Source organism: Balaenoptera physalus (assembly GCF_965194825.1).
Source record: "Balaenoptera physalus genome assembly, chromosome: 15".
NCBI classification, from domain to species: Eukaryota; Metazoa; Chordata; class Mammalia; order Artiodactyla; family Balaenopteridae; genus Balaenoptera; species Balaenoptera physalus.
This window is the reverse complement of record NC_138894.1, coordinates 4,452,326-4,475,724: the sequence shown is the minus strand read 5'-3', so window position 1 is coordinate 4,475,724 and position 23,399 is coordinate 4,452,326. Positions and strand designations below refer to the sequence as shown.

Sequence of the window (23,399 nt, the reverse complement as noted above, 5' to 3'; positions counted from 1 at the left end):
CAGATTAATGCGAGGTCTGCATGACCTAGAAAAATAAATTCTTTCAGCAGGTTCATGCCAAACGTCAGTTGATTTAGGATTTCTCTTTTTAAAGAGTAAAATATTCTGCTTATGTGGACTGAATGACTACCTTACTATCCCTGTGTAGAAGCCGAAAGTGTTGCCTAAAATTATATTGGACCTTGGGACTTCTGGGAACTCAGGATACTGCCTTCTGGGTGGTGTTTATTCTGTGCCACAAACACCTGAATGACTGAAGTTGAAATCAATCCAGATTCTGTGTCTGGGGTTTCAGCACTTTGTGGCCTGGCACGTGTGACTGAGAAAAATCCGGGGAATGCTTGGCCTTTCGTTCCTCTGAGAATTATGCCATTTTCCAAGAAAAGCTAAATAGCTCACTCCTGTCTCACCGCCTCTTCTTCCAGCCTGGTTTCCTGAGGATATTTTTTAGCCAGACTGGTGTGTGCTTTTTAATAAGCTGCTGGAAACTAAGAGTTTTAAACTTAAACTTATACTGAACGAGTGCATCACCAAATGAAGAATATTATCCTGATTTCATCTATCACAGACGAAAAACACATACACAGGAATGGTGGCCACTCGGTAGCTTTTGCAGACAAATTCCCCAGACTATAACCCAGATCCACATGAAATCTCTCAGCGCTCTTTCTGAGGGAAGCTTACTAATAAGTACCATCAGGTAACAAAGCTGTTATGTTGGGTTTTTTTTCTTTCTGCATCGCTTTTATCATCAGGAGATAGGGGAACTTCATATTTCAAGGGCTTTTTGCACAGGAAATCCTAGTGTGGCTTTCACACACACTGATGTCTCTTGGGGGGAAGTACAGAGTAACCCTGAAAACCGTGGGCAGAGCAGCAAAGCTCACCCGGATGGCATCCATCAGGGGCTTCCAGAAGGAGAGTGATGAGTGTATAAGCCACCCACTGAGATGAATGTGCTCCAAGCCATCTGAATCCTTGGACCTTGTTTCCAAGAAGAGGCGAAGCCATGAACTGCAGAGCTCGGAGCCCAGATTCACTCCCCGAAATACAAGCAATAAGCTTAAATGCAGACAAGGAAAATACTTGGTTTGGCTTAAGTGGACAGTTCAGGCCAGTGTGAACCGGGCAGGCAGAAGAGCCCGAGAATCTATAAAAGTTCTTTAGAAAAGACAGACACTGGTCAGCAGAGGTGGCCTGGCAATGTATAAATGTGCCCTGCCTCCCAAGCTAAAGACAAAGCCCCCCAGTATATCCCAGTTGTCCCTGGAACTTATATACGACAGTGAGACATATTTTTTAACTTCTGTATTTTATGTTCTCTATGGTTTTTTCATGGAGATGCATTTTTTTCATAATCAGGACAATAAAAAATTAAAATTACAACCTTTAAAAAAAAGATAAAACCCTACCCCTTCCTCAAAATGATGAAACCAGCAAAGGCTCCCAAGAGCTGTTGAACTGGGCCTCCATCACAGAGGAACAAAAATGAGTGGGGGGCCGGGAACGGACCAGCGGTCCCCTGAGCACAGAGCAAGGGTAGCATTGGCAGAGCAGAAAGCAGTGCTGGGGAGAAGGGTCTCCGCGGCCACATTAAGGTGCTGGACCCTTTCGGGCAGGCTGTGGGGAGCTTGCCGAACTGGCCTGCGGATGGGCAGGTCCCTGTGGCCCCCGGAATCCGGGAGGCACTGAGGGCTGGCCAAGCAGGATGGCAGGGTCAGAGGGCACGCAGAGGAGGTGTGCTTTTTTTATCACGTGTAGTGATGCACGTGTGGTGAGCATGCATACATCACGTGCCTTATCAGCGAGCAACTGAGTCATAGGGAGCGATGCAGCCTGAAGCCCCAGGACGTTTAGTCCAAAAGTGTGCAGGTGACAAGGCACCATCGTTGATGCACTAAGCGTGGAAAAGACGGCAGGTCCCGCGGCACTGCCTTCTGACCACGGTGGCAGTCAGGGTCCGGTGGCGACAGGAGGCGCCTTCAAGTGGGTGACTGGGAAGAAGGTAACGGGTGGTCTGTTTCTGGAAGGGTTCTTAAGATTAGGAAAACCAAACCCAGGAAGAGAAGTTCTCATCCCGGGCTTGAAGCAGCCGTGGGAAGGACTGACTCCTAACCAACAGAAAAGCAATTGTGTCATCCTTGGGCCGGCAGAGGGGAAGGGGCCATCAGCACCCTGAGTCCACCGTCCTTCTCCCCCGTTTAGGGTCCTGACCCAGACAGACCCTGAGGGCAAAGAGGCCACTGATGATGCACCTTTGCCGACCTCCCTCCCCAGGGCTCCCCACACCACAGGGAGGTAAGGAGCGGGGTCTGGAGGGGCACACGGAAGATGTCCAGCCCACAGACTGTTGACTTTCCTATCGTCTTCCTTTCCCACCAGACCGTAAGCTCCCGGAGGACCAAGATGCAAACAGTCTGTTCCCCGCTGTGTCCCAAGTACCCACAAGTAGCCACACACAGGCGGCACTCAGAATATTTGTCGAATGACTGCATAGGAGCACAGAAGAAAACCGCTTACCCAGGATTTAACAGCAAGGGGGTAACAAGACAAGCAGCATTTTATGAAAGATAAAAATAGTCCTTAACGGGGTGTTTCCCTACGGTAAACCCGTTCTTATTTTGGCCATTCTGCCCAAAGCAAAATACAACCGACATATATAAGAAGGAAAATAGAGAAGAGTAGGAGAGTTGCTGAAAAGATTATATTTATGCTTTGCTTGGAGTGAAGAAAAGTTTGGGGAAAAGGTACTGAAGAATTTTAAATGACCTTTACGAGAAATACATCTTTCTCCTAACTTTCAGACCTGTGGTCTAGGAAGGAGGGGACAGTTGCCAGGATTATTAAAGAAACTCTGTGTTAAACGGTGGAAAGATGTCAGGTTGTGGGTTTCTCTGCTATGGGAAGTTTTGGAGACCAGCGTTGTCTGGATTTGATGACAGGTAATGACATTAACTAATTACAAAACTAACCACATTTGGAGCGGTGGAAGCTGAGATCGTGATAAGCATAATCAAATCCCTGACTTCAGGCCTTCAGGAATCAGAGGATAAGTTTTCTCCCTTTGCAAAGCTTGACCAGATGCCTTTCGGAGCCCTTTGTCTGAATATTTTGGAAGCTACAGACACCAACGAGAGTGGGAACCGGCGTTCTGAACTGCAGCTCCCAGTGGTCGGATTGGCACCAAGCAAGGGCACCACGGGGATGCTGTGTGGGTCCCGACTGACCGAAGATGAGCCTTGCCCACCCCCCGTTATCCAGAGCTCCATCAGGGTAAGTGCTCGGCCCTCCACCCCCTTTCTCTTCCCCTAAAAGTCTGAAGACCTGTACCTCCCAACCCCCATCACTGGTTGGGTCATCTTGGACAAATTCCAGTCCACTGGAGACTTCGTTTCTTCTTCTACAAAGCAGAGATCAAAATATTGGTTCCTTTTGCCTCAGCAAATTGATATGAGAATCCAGTGAAATAGCGTTTACTCTGTGTGTTGTAGACTGCTATAAATATAAAAAGTATTGCAGGATGAGGCCAAATTACAGGCCAAGTACCTATGATACAAACACTACAATTATCAGGAAAGTAAGAATCCTTAAAATAAAGAAGCTGGACACCTTCTTTCTAGTGGTTAGTGACCTCTATCACTTTCCCGCTTCCCTCTTCCCCTCCCTGGTCCCCTGGGAGGAAAGAGAAGAGGCGTCAACCTCCTTCAAATCATCTCCAGCCCTTTAAGGAGCCAGCAGAGCTGTGAGCCGGGCTGTGGAAAATGCCCTGGTCACTCTTCCCATCCAGTAACATTCCTGAAGCCTCAATATAAAACTTGAAAGGAAATGAAATCTTAAAGGGAAACACTATATATAAAATAGATAACTAATGATAACCTGCTGTATAGCACAGGGAACTCTACTCAGTGCTCTGTGGTGACCTGAATGGAAAGGAAATCCAGAAGGGAGGGGATATTTGTTTATGTGTGGCTGATTCACTTTGCTGTATAGTAGAAACTAACACAACATTGTAAAGCAACTATACGCCAATAAAAATTAATTTTAAAAAAATCCAAAAACTCAAAGATCAAGTATAAGATGATCTTACAGTTCATATAGATAAATATGCCAATTGTATAAGGAAAGGCAAAATGTGGATACCTTGGGGAGAAAAGTATAGTAGGAAAATTTGTTCAGAAGGGAATTACTGCAAATTTTAGCTTTTATTAAATTCCAACTTAAACTTCCATTAATACATCTTTTAAAACACTGAAACAATATTATTTTCCTTAAGTTCAAAATACATTATTTTTCAGAAAAAAGAAAAAAACCCTATCTTTCAGTCACTTGGAAAATGATCTACCTCTGCTTTCTCTCTCTTACCAATTCACTCCTCCTCAATTAAAGCCATCCTTTGAGTTCAACCTCACTCTTTGGAAACCAAGCAATCACTTAAGAAAGAGAAAAACATTAAGAGATCCAGATTTCAATTAACTTTGCCATTGATTTTTGTGTAATTCTGGGGGAGGCATTATTCTTTGGGTAAAGGTGAGGGGGCAAAGAACTCACAGATTAATGAAGGTTCTAACGTGGGCAATGGGCAAGGGCTGAGATCCCCACTGTCCTGGTCCCCAGGCCCTGATGAAAAGCAGAAATATTAGGAAAATGGCCTGGAAGAGAGGCCTGCTGTTGCCCTGCCCCTGACGGTGGAGGGTCCACCATTCACGCAGAAAAGTCTGGGTGAAGAGCACACCCTTGTTTCCTTTTAATGTAATTTACGTATTTGGTGCTTCACAGAATTCCCTCATTTTTTAACTGGTCAATCAAATATGTATGCAACCTTTTTTTTAAGCTGCGATTGTTTCATAATCATTGAATGCATATCCTTCATAACAAGAGACCACTGGGTTAGCACGTGCCCGCACATACACACGCGTGCCCGCACATACACACGCGTGCACGCACATACACACGCGTGCACGCACATACACACGCGTGCACGCACTACATAAACACAGCAGAGGCAACCACTGATACACATATAATTTTTAATGTGCTGTGTCACTGCCTGTGTCCTGGAGGACGTAAGTCTCTGTGAAAATAGATTTAAAACAACGGGCAGTTTAATCGGATAGGTACATGGCACTCACCTCTGCCCCCTGGAAATATGATTTCGGCATAATGCCTGGGGGCGGGGGGAGCTCACTGAAGTGCATCCCTTCTGAGCAGAAGAGTGAAAGCGGCTGTCGTGAGAAGCCTTTCCTGGGGGGGCTGTGAGGGGATCTGCTGTGATGTGACGCCCATGAGGAAGAAGGTGATGTTCACCATTATCAACAGGTTAACTGTTAGAACTGAGCAGAAGAAACGGGGTGTAATTATAAATGATGCACTTAGGAGTTTCACTTTGGAAGGTTTATTCCAGCTACATGGGACCTGTGCTAGGGCCTCTCTTCTCCCGTCCTGCCCCAGTTTGGCCCAGGAGGCCCAGAAAGCACTTAGTAAATAGTTATCGGGTTTTACAGAAACTCCCACGTTTGTGAACCTCGGAAGCTGGGCCAGCTGGGCCTTGTTTTCTCACGTATGTGACATGAGACGACCCAGTCGCCGAGGGGAAACCTACAGAGGTTGAGCAACCCTAGTGCCACCTTCGGGTCCCCCAGCTCCCGCGGGGGCTCGGAAGGGTCAGCTCCGGGCGGGGTCCGCCTGCCGTGGTCCGGGCTCCCCGTCTCTTCTACACGTCAAATCATTTTGGCCACCGCGTGGGCGAGTCGAGTCTGCACCTTGGCTGTGCTGCTCTCTGACCTTGGGAAAGTTACCTTGAACGGAGCTTAATGTCGTTACCTGCAAACTGAAGGCTGTGACGTCTGCCTTGCGGGGCCGCTCCGTCCGTGAGAGGTGGTGGAGGGGATGTCCGCACACACTGGCCTTTTAGTCCATGGCAACGGCTCTTCCTCTCGCCGACGATGCTGGGACTTGGATTGGACCAGGAACAGAAGCCAAATCAGTGCTTCCTGCTAAGAGACGAGAAGACAGAACATGCCCACCTCCAGGCCAGAAGATGCTCCAGAAGTGGGTTTGGCTGGTTGGTTGTTTAGAGGAGGAAGGTTGGTGGGAGGACAGGTTAGCTGAGAATGCTCCCCAGGCTGGCGTGGCTGACTGGCGCTGACCTTTAGGCATCACCGACGGGCCTCAGTTCTGTATAAAACTGGGGGTATTTTCATGTCGTGATGTGGGGTGGCATTTCACCTCTACAGATCTCACACAGTAGCACCCCTAGCATATTGGTTAATGCCTTGGGGCTCTTAGGGCTCCTTTGGTACTAACATATGTTTCCGTATAGTCATCTGTACTCAAGGCTACCAAAAGGGCATTTTCATCAATGCTGTGTTCAGTACAACTAAAAATGATGTGTTTGTCAAAACCTAAAATAGAAACAATCTCTAGCTACTCAGTGATGCAGTGATGTGAGAACCAAGGAGACAAGACAGCCGTGTGCTTGAGCAGACTGTACCTGAAGCTCCAGTGCATGGTGTGAGTTTCCCCATGAGACAGAGGGAGATGACACGCCCAGAGAAGGGATGGGTGTGGCCTCCAGTCCCAAAAAAATACTCCTCCCCAGCTCCAGAGTTGAAGAAACGGGCAGTGCTTTGCCTGGTAAAAGAAAACGGAGAAAAACTGTCTTCAGATATTTGGTGAGAACTTTTGTGTGTAAGAGTGCGCCCTACTTTATGTGCATCAGGAAGTAAAACTAGAACCAATCGTGGCATCTACATGAAGGCAGGTTTTGACTCAACTGAAGGAGGAGATTTCAGTTACTGCATTTGAAGGTGAGATGCACAGCCCTGAGTGACAGTGAGCTCCATAAGCTGAAGGTGTTCAAGCTTGGGGAACAGGCTTCGTCGGAGGAGGCCCGTCACACCTGGCTTACGGGGCTGTGACGAGGACCAGAAGATCACAGCTTCAGACCCCCGCTATGCCTTGGTGACTTGGACACCCTGCTCTGGGCTGCCCCTACCTGAAAGTTCACCTTCCAGGCAACAGACTTCAGAGGTTGCAACCAATGAAGGCTCTTCTTGTCTCCCCATTACTGGCCTCTGCCCTCCCACCCTGGGGCTCCCCGGTGACCCTGAAACCTGAGACCCTCCAGCAAAACTCAGTCTCCAACCATGCTTGACCCGGAGGTAAGGAGGAAAATAAAGGGGTATTAATGTCCCCTGAGGAAAGCCGTTGAACAATCAGAGGTTGGAACTGGCAGATACATTCTCTCCCGTTTCTTCCTCCCCTTCATCCACTGGGTCAGTTTCTCCTGAGACCTAATAGTTCATGCTTTGGGAGGATGGTCCCTGCACTATCTCCCTGCAGCTGCTGTAACAAATAACCACAAATTTGGTGGCTTAAACAACAGGAATGTATTCTCTCACAGTTCTGGAGGCCAGCAGTCTGCAATCAGTGTGGCCGGCCCACACGGAGCTGTCAGCAGGGGCTGTGCCCCCTCCAGAGGCTGGAGTGGGGGGGTCCCTTTCTCACCTCCTGCAGCTCCTGGTGATGCCCACGTTCCTTGGCCTGTGGCCGCATCACTCCAGCCTCTGCCTCGTGGTCACACTGCCTTCTCCTCCTCTGTGTGTCAAATCTGCCTCTGTCTCTGCCTCCTTATCATAAAGACAGTTACAACTGGACTTAGGACCTACCCAGATAATCCAAGGTAACCCTCCATCTCAAGATCCTTAATCACATCTTATTCCTGGATTGAACTCTCCACTGAAGAGACAGCACATGAGCTTTTCCACAAGCTCTCCTTTCTGGGGAGCACAAAATAATACACATAAATCATTAAGAACTTTGCACACAGTAATGGTAGTGACAGTAGTAGTAATACAATAATAGTTCCCACAGTTTTCAATGAGATTTTACTTTTTTCCAGAGCATTGCTAAATCGCTTAAAAAGAGGCTTAGACACTGAGGAGATGGAGGTCATCTATTTCAGTAGAATTTTACACTGTGTTGAGAGATTTATTTCCCCCTCTACAAAACATTTCCAGCGTGGGGACAATTTCTCAGTAGAATACTTGCTAAAAGATTAGAATTAGAAAAAGAAGGGTTTTCCCACAGCAAACGGAAGAAAATTCACTTCACGGCAGGAAAGTTAAATAAATTGGTTAATGCTTACAAATTTCTTAGAGAGGAAAAGTGTTATCTGTATCAGTGTTAAGTCCTGCAGTGCATATGCTTTTTGTGCTGAAACAAATTGCATTTCTGAAAACAAGAGCGCCCTGGGTCCAGGGAATATCAGAGAAGTAGCACAGCTTCAAGGATGAATTGCAGGGTCATATACACCCATCTCCAAATTCAGTCAGCAGGGTTGTGACTCACTGATGTGGGAGAAAAAGGAGGAAAAGGCATAATTTTCTACTGTACTTCCCAGAGGTCTTTGCGGTGACAACCATACAATGGAAGATTCTGGAAGGTTTTATTTTGTTTTGTTTTGTTTTGATGAGGCAACTTCATTGGTACCTTTGTTTCAGGAATCATATGACTCTTAGGTTCAAGGTTACCTGAAGAGCGTTAAGTAGCCAACGACATTGACTCTTTGACTATAAGGGGAATACTGGCAAACGTCCCTGTTAAAAGGACAAGTATCAAAAACAGAACTTTCAAGAACTTCACTTCACCTACCAGGACACAAAAAATTCAATATTTTGGTTAAAGCTGCTTCCTCCACGCACATTTGATAATCATCATTTCAAAAATTACAAGACACATCATTGAAGGAATACAATCTGATTAAGACTGTATTGGACGGTATGGTCAACATACTGGCATGTTTCATATATGTCACCTAATTGGACAATTCATATTTGAAAATGTCTCTGATAGGGATTCTCTTGGACTTTAGGCAAAAAATTCTAACTTTCAAATCTTCTAAACCTAGACTATCTCCATCTTTTGGTTGCTGGTATAATCTGCTATCATCATTTCACCATCTCTCTTTCGCTTTCCTATCTTGTTACACACACACACACACACACACACATAAACACACATACACACAACCACACACACACATATATACACACACATATACAAACACACACACTCATATATACACACATACACACACATACACACACCCGCACACAAATACACACATACACACACACATATACACACACATACACACACACATACACACATACACAATATATATGTGTATATATATATACACATATATACGTACATACACAAATACACAATACACATACACAAACACAGACACAGACACACACATACATACACACAAATACACACACATACACACGTTCACACACACATACATACACATACACACATATACACATACACACATTCACACACACACACACATACACACACATAAACACACATACACACATAAACACACACACATATATACACACACATATACAAACACACACACATATATATACACACACATACACACACATACATTCACACACACATATACACACATATACACATATATACACACACATAAACACACACATACACTCATATATACACACATACACACACCCGCACACAAATACACACACAATACACAGACACACACATACACACATACACACAAATACACACACATACATACACACGTTCACACATGCATACATACACATACACACATTCACACACACACACACACACTATCCAAAACAATGTCTCCAGCAACATTTTGTTGAGTGACAGGATTACTCTCCCTTTCCCATCCCATCTACCCTCTTTCTTCGTATCAAAAACAAGGGCCAGCTCCTTGGGCAGCTCAGGAGAAACCATGAGGAAATCTCTATACTTCTGGACTCCAGCCACAGGGGTCCAAGAACAAAATTATTCTAAGGGTTTTCCAACTCTTCTTTAAGTAGTCATCACTCTCCCTGAAAAATTCAGCTCTTTCTCCAGTTCATAGCAGACTCATAAATATTGTAGAATAGTGAAGGAAGGGAGGGAGGGAGGGAGGAGAAGGAACTAAAGAACTGAGTATTTCTGAAACTGTGGAAAGAAACGTGACGTACAGAAGCATATGGTGCCCTGAAAAGCACACTGATTAGAACCAGGAGACCCAGATTCCAGTGCTTCTACTGGCTTATTAAATCTTTGATAGGCTAAGTCTCATTTGCTCACATGCCAAAGAGAAATACCACTTATCCAATGTTTTATGGATAATATCTATGCCACAAATACAGCACCTCATGGCTTAGAAAACACCTGGACTCTCTCTACTTGACCCTCGCAACCAACTGGTGCAGAGGGGGCCCATCTTTGGGCTTGGCAGCAGAAGTCCACCTATTGACCATAGATGTTTCTTTTATTAAAGGTGACCGTAGGTCTTTAAGTCACTAATAAAGGTGCACTCCAAGCCATCAACACCTTCTCCTCCAGGTAGCAGACAAAGGAAGAGCCCAGCCGTGATCCAGGACCTGCCACCAAGACAATCATGGCAGAACCTTTTCTCAAACCGTGACTTCTTGGGCCAAATCCTTCTCACTTCCTGCTACCTATACACCTATACTGATCACCCATGACAAAAGCACATCACCAAAGGCCCTCAGCATCTCATCAAAAGAGGACCACAATTAAAATTCCTATAAACACATTTTTCAGCACGGAGTAGATATCTAGCAGATACTCAGTGAATTGGATACACTACATCAAGAGTCAGCAAACTTTTTCTGCAAAGAACCATATAGTAAACCTTTTAGGTTTTGTAGACCATAGAGTCTTTGTCACCACTGCTCCACATCTCGGTCCAAAAGCAGCCGTAGACAGCACATACACAAATGGGTATGGCTGTGGCCCCGTAAATCTTAACTTACAAAGAGAGGCAACAGGTCAGATGTAGCCCATGGGCCTTTGACACACCCCAGGACTTACATCAACTTTGAGAAAAGCCTTGATGTCAAAAACATTGTTTTAACACTTCCTTTTAGAGGTCGGGTCCTGCCAACTCTTAATGTTATATCCAGGCATTTTTGTCCCTCTTTTCCACTGTCCTCTGATAAACACCCACTGGCCGAGGAGACATGGGGCTTTTACCCTTCAAATGCAGTTATTCTGGAAGACAAAGCAGGGGCAGAAATTAAAACCAGACCCCAGGTCTTTGTGCCATACCCAGCAATATCAAGTGCCCCTCTTCAAATTGCACCCGGTTGGCTGTATACCTAATAAAGAAAATAGAACTATTCTTTCGCTTAATCGTCTTTTAGTAAGGGGATGGGGGGCCAGGTTTACTAAAGGCCCTTATAAAACGCCGGCTGAAAAGGAAAAATGCTCCTTGTCACCACAGAACCTTTTTCATGTGAAGCTACACGATCACTTTTCATTCTGTCTCTCAAGCACCCCATGGCACCCATCCATGTATTAGGCTAATAACTGCATGAATCTAGTTAAAAGGAACCAAGCAATTATTTTAATTAGAAGAGAACAAAAATAACACTCCTGGATTCTGTTTTAAGGGACAAGAAGGAAGTAGTCAGGGTTCAAAAAGATCCCACAAAATATTTTTGTGAAAGGAAAAATAATTAAGGCCAAATTTAGAATGTACTTGCAATAAATGGGCCAAATAAAATGAATGGCACCACTGTGCAGCTAAAACCCATTCATATAGAAGAGCCCCAGAAAGTCCATTTTTATGTGATACCATTTGGAGAGTATAGCCAATTTCACAAAGTGAAAGTAAATGTCTAGTAGGGACTTTAATGATCCTTGTGAATCTCTTACACAATTTCTTATAGAGTTTCTGTGTAAACTCTTCTATTGATAAGAGAAAAGGGGAAGGATCTCAGTCAGTTGCCTTTTAAGTAGGATTATTTTTTTTTTCATTTAAATTCTTAGAGTAAATGGTTCATATTTGTTACTCCGGAAAAATCTATCTTTATAGAAAACCCTTGCTGCTAATCCATTCTACAAAAAGCGAATGCCACGTAAGAGAGTTTTAACCATTTGAACTGAATTCAGTCGTACAGGAGGAGATGGTATCTGCGGACTTTCCATAGCCTTGGCCTTCCTACCTCCCTACCTCATGGTATTTGGGCCATCTTAGTCCATCTCAGGCTTCCAGAAAGAGATGAAATGGAATGCAAGCTAGTCAATTAGTCAGTGTTGCCCCTTCTGTTTGAAGCTACAAATGTTTACTGAGCACCTGTTGGCTACCAGGCTGAGACCCGGACCCTGCCTGCAAAGAGGTCACCATCTAACCACGGAAATTAGAAGCTGACCACGCAGCCCCAGCTGCGAGGAGTCAAGGGTTCTGGCCTGAGCTGATGATCAAAGAATGCATTATCCAGGAGGAAGCCCTGGACAGCCTATGCCTGGGATTTGAAAGAGCAGCACACACAAAACCCCACGGCGCACACCAGTAACCGCAGGCAGCTGGAGATGCTGGAGGGGGATGCGGGCCGAGGAGGAAGGAGGAGCCCAGCCAGTGGGGGCACCGTGTATGTGTTCATGAGCCTGCACTTCACCTTGTAAAGCCATCAAGGAGTTGTCAACAAGGGCTAAGGTGGCCAGCTGTCCATTTTGGAGCGAGCACTTGGATGGCTGAGAAGAGGATGAAATGAAGACTAGGTGTTCTAGAAATGCCACAGTCCAGAGGACCACAGCAAGAAGGCATGGAAAGATGGGTGAGCTATGAGATATACAGTACTGAAGGAGATTTAAAAAAAACACTCAGTGGAGCAGTGACCGAAGGGTCAAAAGGAGGAGATGAAATCGGCTTTGAAGATTCTCACTGGGATCAGGTGTTTTATCTGAATGCTTATCATACGTCCAGAAAGTTCTCATCTTATAGGTTCTCCTTTAAACCCAGGATGGACCTTGATCATGGGTCTTGGGATTGAGACACAGTGACACAGTTCAGCCTTGGGCACACGAGCTTACTGCCGAGAGCCACATGAAAACTCCTAGATCATCTAACTTCTATTTACCTTCCCAGGCAAAACTCACACAAAACCAGTTTTCTGCCGAAAGTCTAATTTAAAATATACAGAAGCCTGGAATGAAAGATAATTGTGATGAATAAATACTTACCGTGACGGTTGATTTTACATGTCAGCTCGACTGGGCTAAGGAATGCCCAGGCAGCTGGTGAAACATTATTTCTGGGCATGTCTGTGAGGGCATTTCTGGAGGAGAGCAGCATTTGGATGGGTGGATGGAGTAAAGAAGATCACCCTCACCACTGCGGTGGGCACCATCCCATCCACTGAAGACCTGGATAGAACAGAAAGGCAGAGGAAGGGTGAATTTTCTCTCTGCTTGAGCTGGGATGCCCATCTTCTCCTGCCCTTGGACATAGGAGCTCCCAGTTCTCAGGCCTTCAGAATCCAACCAGGTGAATAGCACAGGTGTATTCCATTATCTGGTAATAACTTTTAATGGAATATAATCTGTAAAAGTACTGAATCACTATACTATACACCTGAAACTAATATAATATCATAAATCAACTCTGCTTCAATTAGAAAAGAATCCAACCAGGACTTACACCATTGCTCATCCTTCAGCCCCCAACCCCACAATTCTCAGGCCTTCAGACTTGGACTGGGTTACACCACCAGCCTTCCTGGTCCCCAGTTTGCAGACAGCAGATCAAGCGACTTCCTGGTCTCTATAATTGTGCTAGCCAATTCCTATAGCAGATCATATATACGTCTATGTATACTCTATTGGTTCTGTTTCTCTGGAGAACCCTGACTAATATACTTAGGACAAACTATGTATATTTTTAATCACTATATTAGATCAGATTCATTTATGTTTTAATTTTTTTTAAGTCTGTAAAGAAGACACTTCTCAACTCCTTTTATGGGCCAGCTAAACCTTGATAACACACCTGGCAAGGACATTACACTAAAGGAAAATTACAGGTAAATTTCATCCATACATATCGTAAAAATTATCAAAACGTGCAATAATACATGAAATAAATAATATATCATAAACAAATTCAGTTTAGTCCAGAAATGCAATGTTGGTTTGACATTCACAAACCTATTGAATAATTCACCACATTAACAGAATAAAGGGGAAAAAGTCATATGATCAGTCTATAAATGAGTACTTAATTTATGACAAAAGTGTCACTTCAGAGCACTGGGGAAAGGAAGTCTTTTTTATTAATGGTGTAAGGTAAGTAGATATGATGGAGGAAAAACAAACTTGATCCCAGCCTCACACCATACACAAAAGTCAACACCATGTGGATTACAGATGTAAATGTGAAAGGTGAAACAATAAAGCTTCCAGAAGATAATATAAAGGAATACTTTCATGGCATCGGGGTAAGCAAAGCTCTCTTAAGTAGGACATAGGAAGCACTAACTATAAAGGAAAGTATTGGTAAATTAGACTACACTAAAATTAAAATCTTCCTCTCGTCCAAAGACACCATAAAGTAAGTGACAAGTCAAGCTCATGGTGGTATATGATATTTGCAATATATATAACCAAAAAAGGATCATATCCAGAATATATATCTCCTACAAATCAGTAAAAGAGATGAACAATACAATAAGAAAACTAGCAGGACACTTGAAAACCCATTCACAAAATACCCAAATAGCCAATGTACATGAAAAGATGCTCAACTCATTAATAATCCAGGAAATCAAATTAAAACCACAATGAGATTCAATTACATACCACCAGAACGACCAAAATCAAGAAGACCAAGAGAACCAGACGTTAACGAGGAGGTAGAGCAGCATAAGTCTCTCCCACTGCTGGTGGGAGTGGAAACTGACACAACCTCTTTGGAAAACTGACATTATTAAAGCCAATCACAGCTGTGCCCTACAACGTGGTAAGTCCCCCTTTGGTCTACACACCCAACAGAAATGCACACACCCACACACGCACCAAAGGCGTGCACAAGATAGCTTACAGCCACCCTCTCTGAAATAGCCTAAAACTGAAACAACTCAAACGTTCATCAGGAGTAGAACGGGTAAACCGTGCTATGGAACTGATACAATGGAAGGAAATACAACAGGGAAAAAAATACTATAATTACACCCAACAACATAGATACAGCTCACAAACATAGTGTTGAAAGAGTGAAGCCAGACACAAAAGAACAGCTACCGTATGATTCCATTTATATGATGTTCCCCCCTAAAGAAGAAAAAAAAACTATGAGGTCAGAAATAAGGATGGTGGTTATCTTTGAGGAGGAAGGAGGGGTCCCATCGCAGGAGCAATCAGGGATAGCTGTGTTGTCTTTCTTATTCCGAGGGTGGTTACACAGGTATGTTCCCTGCAGGATAACACATTGATCACGTGCTTCCGCTCTCTGCAAGCTTCCACATGTGGAACCCTAATAAAGCTTCAAAAAAGTTTCAGATGTTTATTTCTTAGGTGAAGCAAAGGGAGGGACTAACACAGAAAATAGTACAGAATATCTTTATTAAAATCAGTCAGTGGTTTGCTCTTACCTGGGTTCAGTTTGCTCTCTTGATGTCAGCTACTGAGCAGAAAATGGGAAGAACCACATATATGATTAGAGGTCAGCTGGGCTGGGAAGAAGAGAATGTCTTTCCTTGAGGAAAAATGAATAAAACTGGGACCCTCTGCAGTTTAGCGAAGAGGTAAGGAATGTATGAGGAAAAAACGATTAAATACCCAATGTATAAAATAATGGCAATAATGGAGGACCTTGGGGAGACTCCTATATTTCCAGCCTTCTTATGTAAAGCAGGATTAAAAGGTAACAAATTTAGGCTGGCTGCAAGGAAATACTTTCTTATGAAATGTATAATTAACCTCTAGCCAATGGTTTAGTAAAATCCAACTCCTCCCTCAAAAAAAAAAAAAAAAAAAAAGATTAGCTATTTATAGCAGCCGAAACAGCATCAGCAGTTACACTGACTAATATTATATTACAAAGACTCCCCTGCTTCCAGGCAAAAACCGATAGCCAGCTGGGGTCAGGAAGGAAATTTTCCCTTTGGTGTAGTATTTCACAGCTCTGTTATCTAATAGTGAACCATCCACACGCTGCCTGGCGTTTGCACCTCCGTTCCCGGCACCTGGCTCTGGGATCCAGGCTGCTGCACTGAAACAGGCCATTGTTTTCATCCTGGATGGAACACCTGTAGGCCTATATTTAGGCAACACCTTGTATTTCCAAAAGGTAAACACAAGGAATATAATCAAAATTGTTCCTAACACTACTGTTTTTACATCAACAATCTATAAATATATGGAAGAACTCAGTATACGTGTGAAATAAACAGAGCAGATATGCCTACATGGACGTAATTCAAAAGACAGCTCTGTAATTTAGCAGCTTGGATCTCAATTGTTGTATTTTGCGGCATGAAAAACACAGATATTATTCATCAAAGTGATTGTCCTGCGCACTTGTATACCTTATATAATTTATTTTTTCAGGGCTTTTTACTTCAAAGAAATCACTAGCTAATGACATTTCAGACTTTAGAAATTTTTCTGATAGCACACTGCTATTCCCTCAGGGACAGGATTGTGAATAAGTGGATTTTTTTAAAGATCATTAACAGATATTACAAACCAATTCAACTGAGCATTTTCTTTGCAAATTACCTTTAACTTTTAAAGCCATTGGAAAAGGAAAAAGAAAAGAAAAAAAGAAGACAGTGAGTGATTTAATTTACTTAACCTGTCTACAAATTGCAGCTTTGCACTCCATCGGCGACTGCATTTTCAACCAAAAAACATCTCTAACTGACTCTAATAGAGATATTTTTCTAAATGATCACACTTGATGAGTGATATTTCAAAAGATAGTGATGCTTCGTTTTTTTTATCATTGAACAAGTTGCCCTGGAATTGAGAATGCTTATTTTATTGATATGTTTAGAGCAAAACCAGCCCTGCACTGTCTGTATCTGTTGCTTAATTAAAACTCTCAGGTAACTAGCAGGTTTATCATTTTCTGAGCAAATGGATGGTGGAGCTCTGGTGGTAGATTGTGGGGTTTTGGGGGCAGGGAGGAGGCTCTTTTATTTAATGATCAAACCATAGTTTCCTGGCTAAAGAGCTAATATTTGGGTGGAGAAGCACCTTCATTCCCCACGTACATCAGGCCTGATTCCTATTTGCATCAGCACCCCGTTGTGTATGTTTTCCATTCAAAGAGCTCCCGTGGACTTCAAAGGGAGTTGCCTGCGAGGCCTGAACGGGCCCTGAACTGGGAGAAACCATGCCAAGTCCAGCTTGCGCTGGAGCCCCCAAATCATGTCACAAAATTAAAGGGTGTCCCCTACCTACGCCATCCCACAGAGCATGTGGGAAATGTCCCCAGGCTTGCCAAGCGCTACACTGGCTTCTCAGGCTACTCTTTATAAATATTTGATGAGTGGCACTCCATTTATAAGGAACTATGTTAATAAGAATATTCTTTGAAATCGGAGTCCAACGTAGGCTTTAAAAGGGGTCATTGTTTGAGGGACTACACATTTCCCTTTTTTCCCTTTTAAAGTGCAAAGTCAACTTACCACAGACCAAACAAAGGCACCTATGTCCTTTTGGATGTCCCATCAGCCAAAAAATGGGTAGGGTTCTATTCTGAAGGATGTTCTGTTTTTGGAAGGAGTCATGACATTATTGAGGGTAAAGGAACATAAGAGCTAATGTCTCTTGAGCATCTCTTGTGTGACAGATATTTTCATTCTCTTCTTTTCATCCTCACCGAAATATTATGCAGTAGACTATACTACCCCCATTCTAAAGATGGAAAAATGGGCCTCACAGAGACCATACAAGTTGTTACTCCAGAGCCGCACGACAGGAAGTGCAGAGCTGGTCTGGAACCTACATCTACCCAACCCCACAGCCCTTGTTTGTTTTTCTACCTCACACTAACTCCCAGGTGTTGGCCAATTTCAAATGTCAAGTTCACATCTTCCAGCAGCTGCCATTCTTCTCAAGAGCTGGAACTCGAAGATTACGGGTTCCTTCAATTCAAGCTCAGGCAGGGAATACTGTATCCCACCTGCTGACGATTAAATTGCAAAAGAAATGTTTTGCCCCCAAGAGTTCCCGGTGGGATCCTACCAGGAAAGGCGAAACCCAAGGTGGCTGCAGATCTACAGTAGCTGGGCTGAGTGCCACGTGAGCGTCCCAAAACCCTGACGCACCTCAGTGGACCTCAGACAATAGGGGTGATGTTAGTGATCACAGCAGACTTCCTTGGAGACAAGTTCAAGGAGGACGAGGAGGACCGGCAAGGGCTCCAGGAGGACAGAGGACCCAGATGCCAATGTGTAGAGAGGTGGCACGTCCCAAATCATCACAGCCCATATTTTTAAGTGATGGGATGGGAGGAGAAAGGTGGAATTCCACTGATCTCCTTGGGCGTCTCCCCAACCTCAAGATGTGGGAGCCCTGATTAGGTGTCAGAGGTGGACGCTTGGTGGTCAGAGAGGGAGGTTAGGGGGCCGAGTCCCTAGTCTACCTGATGAGCGGACACGGGCCCCCAGTGCCCCACGGAGTAACGAGAACCCCCATGACCATCCCATATCCTTCCTGTTGTCACAGACTCCTACAGCAAGAGCCCCAGAGGCCACAGAAAGGAGCCCAAGCAACTCCGTGAGGCCATGGTGGCCACCATTTGCCCTGGGCTCACGGAAAGTTCACCAGAGCAGAGACACACGTTCCCGGGACCTCACACAAGGATGTGGCCTTGCCAAGCCTTTTTTCACGTCTCTGAGCTGCCGCCTCACCTGCACAACGGGTGATGGTTTCCGAAAGCGCTCCGCACGATCCAGGCTGTGGAGACACTGTCTCATCAACCTTTCCTTGCATTTCAGGCACGTTTCTCAACATCAGACTTTTAATTCTCATCCCTGTAAGCTTGGTCTTTTAACAAAAATAAATCTAAATGGGAGTGATTTTTCACGTAATAGAAGCCAAAACCAAAGTTTAAAAATAGAATAAAATAAAACAGGATGTTTTCCAAGCACAGAACATCAATTTGTTTATTTATTTTGAGCTCACTCAACAAATCTTTACACACGCTGAGTTGAGGCTTCCGCAAGGCGTTATGATGTTGGATTTCTAAGCACACTCTACCTTGCCTGTGCGCTTAGGGTAAAATCAAACTTCTAAACATGAAGCACGAATGAGGCCAGGTGTGATCTGATGCCTGCTGGCCTCTCAGACCTCATCCTGACCAGCTCACGGCTCTGCTGTCACCCTGTGGAACGGCTGAGACGCCTCCTCCCTCCTGGGTCTGCCTTTCTTCACCTGCTGGCCCGTCTCCTCATTCTTAATTCGGTTTAAATATGCTCTCCCCAGAAAGACCTTGCATTGCCTCCAAATCCCAAATGGCCCAGCCCTGATCCTTGCCCATTTCCGTTTCCTTTGGAGCATGATTGCCATGGACCACACTCTCCCTGTTTGCTTGGTCCCTCGTGTACCGTCCATGTCCCCAACCCAGCTGAGACTCCGGAAAGCCAGAGATTATCACAGTCTGTCCCCAACTTTGTCCCCAGGCCCTAGCACAGGCCCTGTCCCAGGAAACAGCATTGCCTCAAAGCAGCTTTACCTGGTGTAAAATAACATAAAACCCCAGTCAGATAACTTTGTATCATCGGCTGCAGTGGCAGCCCTTGAACTGAAGAAGAAAAGCTCTCATTTCTCCTCCTACACAAACTCAAGTTCTTCCCACTGCACTTAAGCCCTGCCTTCTCCCTGCCAGGCAGTGGTGCACACTGGATCTGGGAGGACGGCCTGTGTTTACTTCCAGCCAGGGAAATGTCTTACCTGTTCACAGGGTCCTGCTTGCCAAGGAGGCACGGCTTCCCCGTCATCTGAGTGCGAGATGGCCGTGAGCTCGGCGTCCTGCAGGGTCCAGGTATGACTCTCAGGGGCTCCCTGGGGCTGCTCTGTCCAAGTCAGCACGGGCACCCATGACAGCCCAGAACTCAGCTCCTGTTGCCTCATGAATTGCAGATCCTGCTGCAGGGTGGAGTGTCTTAATTGTTTTTTTCTTTATCGGATCATTTTCAAATTAGAGAAGTACCATATACTAGTTGTAACAACTGAAACAACATTTCGAGCTGCCAGCCCCTGTATTGCCACCGATCTTGTCTATTTCCGGTGGCCTTCTCTCAGTAACAAATCTCTAGGTCAAGGCCCCTTTCCCTTTCTCACAGATGCCTCTCCCCATACGTCATCAGGCAGAGCTGCCCAAGCCTTCAATGGGTACCACTGACTCAGCCCATTTGTCTCCAGATGGCCATTCCTTCTGACCCTCACCCTACAGGTCATAAACGTGGTCAACACATTTGTGTATTGTTGTGTCGGTTTCAAACATATTCAAATAGGTTATTTCAACTAATTCTTACAATAGTCCATGAAGTAGAGAGGGGTACATATATTGGCCCCCCAAATATGTGCATTTTCAAAAACATTAACAGGCAATTTGCAAAGAAGATGTTAAAATGGCCACATGAAAAAATACTCAGTTTCACTATGGGAGTTGGGATTGACATGTACACACTGCTATATTTAAAATAGATAACCAACAAGGACCTACTGTAAAAAAAAAAAAAATTAGGGACTTCCCTGGTGGCACAGTGGTTAAGAATCCGCCTGCCAATGCAGGGGACACAGGTTTGATCCCTGGTCCAGGAAGATCCCACATGCTGTGGAGCAACTAAGCCCGTGCACCACAACTACTGAGCCTGCGCTCCAGAGCCCATGAGCCACAATTACTGAGCCAGTGCACCACAACTACTGAAGCCCGCATGCTCTAGGGCCCGTGTGCTGCAACTACTGAGCCCACATGCTGCAACTACTGAAGCCCATGCACCTAGAGCCTGTGCTCCACAGCAAGAGAAGCCACCACAATGAGAAGCCCGTGCACCGCAACGAAGAGTAGCCCCTGCTCGCCGCAACTAGAGAAAGCCAACGCGTAGCAACGAAGACCCAATGCAGCCAAAAAATAAAATTGTTAATTAATTTTTAAAGTATAAAAGAGTGCAATAGAGTGAAAAAAAAACAAAAAATAAAAATAAATTTTAAAAAAAGAAATGCAAAGTAGAAGAACTTGGATATACTTTTTGCCTATGGATTAGCAAATATAAGAATGACAACACACTGTTCAACAAAGGAGGAGTGTGGCAGGACGCTAACCGATCGCAGGTAGGAGTACGTATTGGTGGCACTGCTCTAACCAATAACTTGCCAACATATAGTGAATTAGAAAACTATGGAACCATGCAATTCCTCTTGTAGGAATTTATCCCAAGGAAATAAAGCTATGTAGAAAGTTTAAGCTACAGGGATGTTTTAATATGCGACTAAGTTGAAGTCAAGTCATAGAATAAAATGCTCTGAAAAAATTAAAATAATAACACAGAAGAATATATAATATCATGCAAAGATTCTGGATATAAGTTTTAAAAAATCACACATTGTCTGAGTCCCATATATATAATAGATATGCATATAGATATAAATATAACACACCCCAAAATGTCAAGAAAGGCTATCTCCAAGTGATGGCATTACGGGTGATTTTTATTTTCTTAAGTTCTGCTCATCTCTATTTTCTAAATTATTTTTAATAACCACATAGAATTTTGTAAAGAGACAAGCAATAAAATGATAAAATTAAAAACACTGTCTTTTTCTAAATGGAACCAATTCTACATTTGATTCTTTCATCCACTCACGCATTCATTTGACAAATATTTACGGAACTCCTACTATATACAAAGCATCCTCCTAGCGATCAAAATTATTTTTAAAACAAATTTTTTAAAAGAGAGGTGGAGAATGTATTCTTGGTAAATAGGAGGAAGCCAGCGAGGGTGCTGGTTTCAACCAGGAATGTCACCAGGCACAGCTGGAGGTCGCTAGGCATTATCCTTCCCTAAACTCAAAAAAACGACCTCAGAGGATACCAATGCATCCAGTCATGCTTGGCTGAGGTTTAGCTTCAGAACTGAACCTGGACCTGAAAAAGTGGTTTCTGGGAGTGAAAAATGGAGAGAATGCGTGAGTGTGAGAATCCCCCCACGCCCTGAAAGCTCTTCACTCCTGGGTCTACTGCCAGCTTGAGACAAGTCGGTGGCGTGGCCTGACCACAGGAAAAGTGGTCCCAGGGGGTGCATGACGACAGACACTATTTGGCAGTCCCCAAATGATTCATCTTTTGAATAAGCGATCAATGAAAATGCAACCAAATTCCCCTAAAGCTTCCCCCTGACTCTGCCTCTTGAATAGGCATCCCGCCTCTCACTGTTTCTAGAAAACACTCCCCTTTCCTCGCAGGACAGAGTCCCACACACGCATCAAAGCCAGCTTTCCCAGCACGGAAGCCACCCCAGGAAGCGTAGCACTGGCACAGTCTGTAGTACGTCTCTGCAGCCTCCTAGGGTACCATTTAGCCACCCCATGGGATCACTGCCATATTCCAGGTTAACTCAAGGCATCTGCTTTGAGCTGTCTTTTCCCACAGATCGTGAAGAATTTGTGTTGATTCTTCCCCAGAAGGCCACTTGTGACCAGTGTTCCTCTGGAGGCGTGGCCAGGGTCCGGAGGGGAACCATGGAGAAGCGAACCAGCCCTCCTGGGGACTGAACTCGTGACCTCATTAGCACGGGGCTCTAATCAACAGAGCCACCAGGCACATACCTCATTTAAGGCACTGAGGCAGTAATTTGCTAAATGTTAATTCTTAGATTAACTACAGATGCATAGAGTTCCTAGGGGAAAAAAAAAAAAACGAGAGGGATTTGTTAATTCTTGGAAGGAAATTTGGGTCATCAGTAGATGATACCTTTGGTTCGTTTTAAAATACACTTTCAGCATCGAGAGATGACACCCACCAGGATTCATGGCGCCATATTTTTTTCATCAACATCCTGACCAGGAGGCTTTCAAGGAAAAAGCAAATGGTGTCACTTCCCCACGAGCAAAACTGCACAATGATTCTGTATCAATTCCTCCAAAGTTCACGTTTCAAACTCAGGCACAAAACTCACGTGGCACCATGAAGGAAAGGTGTCCCTGCCTGAGGCAGAGGTGGTCCTCCCAGCGTGGGAAGGGCTGGACCCCAGATCTCTCCCCGCTCCCGAGAACCCTAATTCCTGTGGCCAGAAGCCCCTCCTGCAGCCCCGTCTCAGTCACTCGGCAGCCAGCCCGCCCCTCCACCCCTTACCTTATCCGTAGCTGGCCCCTGAGGGACCAGTTTTACAAATAGCAAATATGGTTTGGAACAAAGTTTCGACACCGACTCGGCATCCTGTGTCACGTTACACTTCTGTGAATATTCCACCGACTGTACAACTCTGAAGAAAAGTTTCCGCTTTCCGGCCATTTCAACTTCAGTTGCTCGCACCCTGACAGCGATCTTTGAAACTGATATGGCCCTGAAAGAA

At 44.5% G+C, this 23,399-nt stretch overlaps 1 protein-coding gene across 45 annotated transcripts in view; it reads right to left on the bottom strand.

Moving 5' to 3' along the window:
- The window catches only part of LOC309643590 (uncharacterized protein), a 105,826-nt gene that overhangs the window by 33,919 nt on the left and 48,508 nt on the right, over window positions 1-23,399 (bottom strand). For 10 of the 45 annotated variants that reach the window (XR_014253843.1, XR_014253855.1, XR_014253856.1 and 7 more), the window contains exons 6-12: window positions 15,041-23,390; window positions 13,057-13,239; window positions 10,903-11,082; window positions 7,668-7,778; window positions 6,491-6,630; window positions 5,821-5,993; window positions 5,130-5,330 (exon numbers count right to left, since the gene is read on the bottom strand). Coding sequence is in view for 8 of the 45 variants with exons in the window: in XM_082426413.1 (XP_082282539.1) it covers window positions 15,468-15,493; window positions 17,505-17,586; window positions 19,774-19,968; window positions 23,180-23,338 (462 nt within the window). In the remaining 37 variants the exon portion in view is untranslated. Of the gene's footprint in view, window positions 1-5,013; window positions 5,331-5,820; window positions 5,994-6,490; window positions 6,631-7,506; window positions 7,629-7,667; window positions 7,779-10,902; window positions 11,083-13,056; window positions 13,240-15,040; window positions 23,391-23,399 lie in introns of those variants that run through there. The other 35 variants (XR_014253842.1, XR_014253875.1, XR_014253876.1 and 32 more) reach the window with 30 other exon arrangements.